At 43.4% G+C, this 7,474-nt stretch overlaps 1 protein-coding gene across 1 annotated transcript; it reads left to right on the top strand.

Annotated features, from left to right (window-relative positions):
• Positions 1-930: 930 nt before the first annotated feature.
• On the top strand, positions 931-2,515 carry Zfp37-ps6 (zinc finger protein 37, pseudogene 6). The gene has a single exon (XM_063261287.1). It carries the CDS (start codon positions 1,460-1,462, stop codon positions 2,180-2,182), a length of 723 nt encoding a protein of 240 aa, XP_063117357.1. The 5' UTR covers positions 931-1,459; the 3' UTR covers positions 2,183-2,515.
• The last annotated feature ends 4,959 nt before the right edge of the window (positions 2,516-7,474 follow it).

Below are 7,474 nucleotides of genomic sequence, written 5' to 3'. Positions count from 1 at the left end.
GGTTGTTTCCATGTGTTCTTTCTTGATTGCTTCTATTTCCATTTTTAATTCCTTCAACTGTTTGATTGTGTTTTCCTGGAATTCTTTCAGGGATTTTTGCGATTCCTCTCTGTAGGCTTCTACTTGTTTATTAATGTTTTCCTGTGTTTCCCTAAGTGTGTTCATGTCTTTCTTGAAGTCCTCCAGCATCATGATCAAATATGATTTTGAAACTAGATCTTGCTTTTCTGGTGTGTTTGGATATTCCATGTTTGTTTTGGTGGGAGAATTGGGCTCCGATGATGGCATGTAGTCTTGGTTTCTGTTGCTTGGGTTCCTGCGCTTGCCTCTCGCCATCAGATTATCTCTAGTGTTACTTTGTTCTGCTATTTCTGACAGTGGCTAGACTGTCCTATAAGCCTGTGTGTCAGGAGTGCTGTAGACCTGTTTCCCTCTCTTTCAGTCAGTTATGGGGACAGAGTGTTCTGCTTTCGGGCGTGTAGTTTTTCCTCTCTACAGGTCTTCAGCTGTTCCTGTGGGCCCGTGTCTTGAGTTTACCAGGCAGCTTTCTTGCAGCAGACAAGTTGGTCTTACCTGTGGTCCCAAGGCTCAAGTTTGCTCGCGGGGTGCTGCCCAAGGCTCATCAATTCTATTTTAGAGGTCCAACAAGATGGTGCACAGACGGAGGGGAAGCAGAAATTCCAAAGGAAACTCACTACAGAAGTGACATTCAGGAAGAAAAGTTCAAACAGTAAGAAAAGCAGTTAGTGTACTTTGTTGGAGAAGAAAAATGTCCATTCAAAACACGATCCTTCTGAAAAAAGATTGCATAAATCCAATTTGTATGGGAAGAACTTGAATCAGAATTTAGACTTACCCAGTCAGATTAAAAACTCTGCGAAAAGAAACCCGATACAGCTATCGAATATAGGAAATCACTCACCGTTCTGCATCCGATGTGAACAAAGATGAGATTTCAACTAGAAAGAAATGTGACAAGTCACCCAACAATAAATTGTTTGGTAAAGGTGACAAAAACCATACAGGCAAGCAATGTGAGAAAGTATGCCGTCATAGCGCGTCCCATACCAAGGGAGACAAAATTCATACCGGGGAGAAACTGAAATCGCCCTGCCGTAGTCCATCTAAACCCAACAAGGCTCCAGGCTCTGGGAAACCTTATGAATGTAATCAATGTGGGAAGGTCCTCACCCATAAACAGGGGCTCCTTGACCATCAAAGAACTCATACCGGGGAGAAACCATATGAATGTAACAAATGCAGGGGAGCTGTCAGCCAAAAGTCCCACCTTGTCGTTCTTCAGAGAACTCACACCGGGGAAAAGCCATACGAGTGTGTCCAGTGTGGCAAAGCCCACGGTCACAAACATGCCCTCACTGACCACCTGAGAATCCATACCGGAGAAAAGCCCGACAAATGTAACGAATGTGGCAAAACCTTTAGGCACAGCTCAAACCTTATGCAACACATAAGATCTCACACGGGCGAGAAGCCGTACGAGTGTAAGGAATGTGGCAAAACCTTCAGATATAATTCATCTCTCACCGAACATGTGGGAACACACATGGGCGAAATACCCTATGAATGTAATGAATGTGGCAAAGCTTTTAAGTATGGCTCATCCCTGACTAAACACATGCGAATTCATACAGGCGAGAAGCCATTTGAATGTACTGAGTGTGGGAAGACTTTTAGCAAAAAGTCACACCTAGTTATCCATCAAAGAACTCACACAAAGGAGAAACCTTATAAATGTAAGGAGTGCGGCAAAGCCTTTGGACATAGCTCATCTCTTACCTACCATCTGAGAACTCACACCGGGGATTGCCCCTTAGAATGTAATCAATGTGGTAAGGCCTTTAAGCAAATTGAGGGTCTTACTCAACACCAGAGAGTTCATACAGGAGAGAAACCCTATGAGTGTGTAGAATATGGAAAAGCCTTAAGTCAGAAGTCACACCTCATTGTACATCAGAGAACTCATACAGGGGAGAAGCCCTTTGAATGTTATGAGTGCGGAAAAGCCTTCAGTGCAAAATCACAACTTGTTATTCATCAGAGATCCCACACTGGAGAGAAACCCTATGAGTGTGTTGAATGTGGTAAAGCCTTCAAACAAAATGCTTCTCTTACCAAACATATGAAAACTCACTCGGAAGAGCAATCTCAGGAGGAAGATTAATGTGGGAACTCTGACAGCTGACTTGTTTGGTATTGTTTAACCTTCAAGATGGTCTCAGTTTGATGATGTTAGAGTCTTTTTTTAAGAGTATGAATCTTTACATGAGATCATTAGATGGTAATAAAGTTTAAACTTCATCCTAAACCTTTCCAGGAAATACTGTGTTTTTACACTTGTTACAAATTGTCTCCATATTTAGATTAAAATAGGAAACTCTTAAAATTGTGAACAAGGAGATGAGGAGATAGCGTAATCAGTAAAAGCTTGTTAAGCGGTATAGAGATCTGAATCCCATCCCTAGGACCCACGTCAAAATCTAGATGTGCTGCTGTGCTCTTGCAACCTCATATTTGGGAAAGTTGAGACAGGAGAATCCCTGAAACTACCTGGCCAACCAGACTTGCTTAATTTACAAGCCATAGGTCAGAGGGAAAAACTTTTATAGACAGGGTACTGTGCTCCTGAGAAACGGTACTCGTGTTGACACACACACACACACACACACACACACACACACACACACACCGCTCATTTGTGAAAATGTTAATTAGGGCAACAAACGATAAGATAAAATAACTCATGAACTTTTTAGGCATGTGCTTAGCCACCACAATTAGTATTTAATTTGCATTTATGCTTACTGCATACTTACGGCCTGTGTAAAATACAGGTGAGGGTACCCTCTGGTATCGTCTAGCTTTCTTTGTTAAGGTCTTTGTTAGCTTCTGAATTAATAGAAAACTTTGTGGAGTTGTTTTGTTTTGTTTTGTTTGAGACAGAATCTTACCAGCCTGGAACTTGTTATGTAGACCAGGCTGGCCTTGAACTTGTTATGTAGACCAGGCTGGCCTTGAACTCACAGAGATGTGCCTGTCTCTGCCTCCCAAGTGCTAGTTTAAAGACTTCAACAGAAAACTTTGAGGGTTTTGTCTAGATATTGTTAATAAGAGTTGAATAAAAATGTGGAAAACAGCTGGCAATGTGTTGTAGTGAATGCTACTTGTTATATCGTTTAAGTACAGAAATCAGATTGTTGAACAGTGTATATAGTATGTTCTCACTGTGGACAAAGACTGTGTATGTGTGTCTGTCTTTTTATGCCTCTGTGTACATAAATATGCATTTATACCTATATATTTGTATATGAATAGACTTGGATTTTTAACCTATAAGAAAATAGGGGCTACCACTGAACACAGGAGTGCAGCATGGATGTCTCACATTTTTATCATGTACAAGAGACTTATTCAAATATATATCACATTAAAATACTTTTATATGTACAAATTAACACAGTTTAAAAATACAGCCGAGTCTATTCCACAGTGTTATTTGACAAAGTGACCTGAGATTTCTATACTCATTTATGAACGAGTTTGAAGTATGGCATTAAACCTCGATATTCATGAAGAGTTTCCTATAGAACACAGATTTTGTTAACATGACTCATAACTGTAACTACTTTATTTCTCTTGTTTGCTATTAAAAACTAAGGATGGATTCTTGTTGCAGATGAGTTTTTATTTCATATTCAGAATGCTAATTCACAAGTGTCTTAGCCGAGGATTTCAGCTGTATTGCGACAAATGCCTCCACACCCTGTTCTTACCCAGTAGCAGATACCGCTGCTCACTCAGCTTCTCACAGAGTCTGCTTCAGAATGCTTGGTGGGGAAGCATTCCAGAAGGTTCTGTACAGCAGCATGATTCTGTTTTCAAGAGACCTGTGTGCCATTGCAAACTATTAGCTAGGTTCTATTGCTGATGAGACACCATGACTAAAAGCAAAAGGTTCATTTCATCTTGTAGCTTAGAGCTCACCATCCAGGGAATTCAGGGCAGGAACCTAGAGGTAACAGGTCATAGAGGAGTACTGCTTACTGGCTTGCTTCTCATAGCATGCTCCGCCTGCTTTCTTGTACATTAGGACTGTCAGCTCAGGGTGGCCTCTCCAACAGTGAGCTGGGCAGCGTTCTCAAGTCAACCGTCAAACAAGAAAGTGCACCACAGGCTTTCCCACGTACCCTTCTAGCAGGAGCATTTTCTCAGTTGACATCCCCTCACACATCATAATCCCAACTTGGGAAACTGGTTTAAGATCATGTCTCTGAAGCAAGCTTACAAAATATACTCTTGGGCTGGAGATGGCTTAGTCATTAAAGGATAATCTCACAACCAGAAGAATAAACATTCAGTACCCAGCACCCACAGCAGTCTCTCCAGTCAAAACAAAGTGAAACAAAACAAGACAAAAACCGGCCCATCTCACCCCCTTCCCTGAAAAGAAAATATTTGATTGTCTGTAACCTTTTATATTCTGACAGCATATTCATTAAATCCCATCTCAAAACACCATGGCCCAGTCGTTAGAACTTGTCTAGTCCTGTTCCGTCCCCCTCAGGATTTTATCTACAAGGCAGTGTAGCACAATAGTAGGCCCCAAACATAGGTGATTAAATACTTCATTCTGGTTCTTCCCAACGTCCTCATTTCAGAGAACAATGAGCATAAATATGGGCAAAGTCTGTGTGTTCACATGTGCATGCTTGTATTGGGGGATTATTGATTACCCTAAGAATATTGTGCTTTTATATCCACATAATTGCTCTTCAGTGAAGAAAGTGCAATACGAGATCCATTGGCATTGGTAATTTCTCTCCAAGTGGAAGTCCGGCACTGTACACAGAGCTGCAGAAAGCCTGCATCTTTTTTTTTTTTTTTTATGTATGTGAGTACACTGTAGCTGTCTTCAGACACCAGAAGACGACATTGGATTCCATTACAGATGGTTGTGAGCCATCCTGTGGTTGCTGGGAATTGAACTCAGGACCTCTGGAAGGGTAGTCAGTGCTCTTAACCGCTGAGCCATCTCTCCAACCCCAAGCCTGCATCTTTTTAGAAGGGTATCCTGAATGGTAGACATTAGTGCTTCAAGTCATTTTGTGTAGTAAAAATAAATTCTCTCTTAGGTGAATGAAAAAAAAAAAGTAAGAGAACTAGATGTCAGGGCTGAGGGTGGTTCAGTAGACACTGAAGTGTAAGGATAAGGACCAGCAACTACATAGAAGGAAGGCCAGGCATGCACGGGTTGCACCAAATCCAGGTCAAGCATCAGAGAACTCCAGATTTCTCCCCACTATATCTAACTGTCAGAATTTAAGTGACTGCTTCAATGAGCTAGAATGAGACTCTGCTTGGCCACAAATGTGCACTGTACTTGTGTCTGTCATATAGCAGTTTTCTTCAAACCAAAACTTCTGTTCTTCAGGGTTCTAAAGCATGTGGTCAGAGAGTCCTAAAGAAGAGCTCTTTAAGACTTAGGATGTAGGGCCTGGAGAGATGGCTCCAGTGAGCACTGGATTCTCTCCCACAGGATCTGGCTTTGATTCCCAGCACTCACACAGCAAGTCCTGGGGCCTACTAAGTCTGGGGACCTGTTCACTGGGAGCACATTATGACGTATTTGTGATTGATAAGCTGGACTCCAAGGTGCTTGTCACTGGACGGGAGACACTTTATCAGCCTGTGTTGGCCCAAATGACCTTTATACTTTAGAAATAGGAGGGCGGGTCAATGACGGAATGTGGTTGATGTGAGCCCACAGAGCAAGTTTAAGATGTATTTGAAAAGAGAACCCAGAGGTTCTGAATTAGCCTTCATTTTATCTCCAAACACTTATGTCTGTAGTGGGAGTGTAAGAGGGCCCCAGATCCTATAACTCCATCCGTGATGGAGGTACCATTCAGGCTGTAAGCAGTGTGTAGACAGCACCGCCTGCCAGAACTCAGGGCCTAATCCATTGTGTGTCTGTGTGTCTTTCTATGTGTGTCGGTCAGTTCTGTTTACCTGTAATGACCAGTGGATTCCTCTGCTATGAGAGCCCCTAGCTTAAGACCTATGCCCAATCCTGTTGGGGACCCAGATGCTTTGGGCTTTGCCAGGTCACCTAAAGAAAGAAACACACACACACACACACGCACACGCACACGCACACGCACACACACACGCACACGCACACACACACGCACACGCATACACCCTACACGTGCCCCACTCAGGGAGCAGGAGCACTTGCTTATTTGTTGCTTGACTGTCAGTCTCAATCAGGGTTGCTCCCTGGTTGGAGGTGGGGAGAGGCCAGGCCTCTCATCCAGGGTCCCTTTCCTCTAAGCAGCATGAACACAGGGAGGAGGAAATAGCTACCTAAGGTGAGTCTCCCTCTGTTCCACCCATATCTGCTCTAAGCAGCTCCAGAGAAGCAGAAAAGTTCCCCTCAGCTGAGCCTGAAGTGAAAGAGAAAGTTCTCCTTTATGATTTATTTTGACTTTAAACTCAATGATCTGTGCCTTAGGGTTTCCTTGCTGTGAGGAGACATCATGACCAAGGTAACTCTTATACAGGAAAACATTTAATTGGGGCAGCTTACAGTTTTAGAGGCTTAGTTCATTATCACCGTGGGAAGTGAGGCAGCATCCAGGCAGACATTGAAAAGTTGAAAGTTCCATATCTTGATCCAAACGCAGCCAGGAGGAGACTGTCTAATGAGGGCAGCCAGGAGGGGAGCTTGAGGATAGGAGCTCAAAGCCCACCCCCACCGTGATGAACCTCTGCCAACAAGGACACACCTATTCTGACAAGGCCACACACCCTAATGTCACTTCCCAGGAGCCGAGCATATTTAAGCCGACACAATCCACTGTAACCTTAATTTTTTTCAAATCCTATTTTTAATGACGGTTCTTTAACGCTTTAACCTTCCTTGTAACCCACCACCCACCAGAGGCAGTACAAAGGAAAGGATATCAGGGAAGTAGACATGTTTAGAAAAGTTCTTTGGAGCAACTCCAATCTGTGCTGTCCGGAAATTGGCAGTTTAGTTCGTGCAGCAGCAGCAGCAGCTCAATCCATGAGCAAACACTTCACAGATACACCAGTAGTCCAGTTTGGTAGAAACCAGTTAGCAACAATGGTTACAACCTAGTGGAGACAGCCAGGCTTCAGCCTAGGATCCAGTCAGCAGGGGCCAACAGGAACACCAGAAGTTCTTGGCTGTGTCTGTCTCATGGAAGTGAAGATCGACAAAGCCTCGAGACCCACAAGCTTTGCACAGCTGGACCATTAAGCTAGGCTCTGTCTGTCACTCTGTGGAGTCCTATTTACACCCTCCAACCATCATGTGTCCATGATGTGTCTTCCCTCAGCATGTGCATCCAATCAGCCCGAGTCCGCCAAGAAACTGCAGCACACCACTATTCTACCAGAAGGTTTTGGTGCATTTCTCTCTATGGAGTCC

Source organism: Rattus norvegicus, chromosome 5, assembly GCF_036323735.1.
Source record: "Rattus norvegicus strain BN/NHsdMcwi chromosome 5, GRCr8, whole genome shotgun sequence".
Lineage (NCBI taxonomy): Eukaryota > Metazoa > Chordata > Mammalia > Rodentia > Muridae > Rattus > Rattus norvegicus.
The sequence above is the reverse complement of the archived record's forward strand: the minus strand, read 5'-3'. Positions and strand labels throughout refer to the sequence as shown.

Coding starts and splice junctions, on each gene's coding strand:
- Zfp37-ps6 (XM_063261287.1), top strand. CDS start 1,460: ATGCAACACATAAGATCTCACACGGGCGAGAAGCCGTACGAGTGTAAG.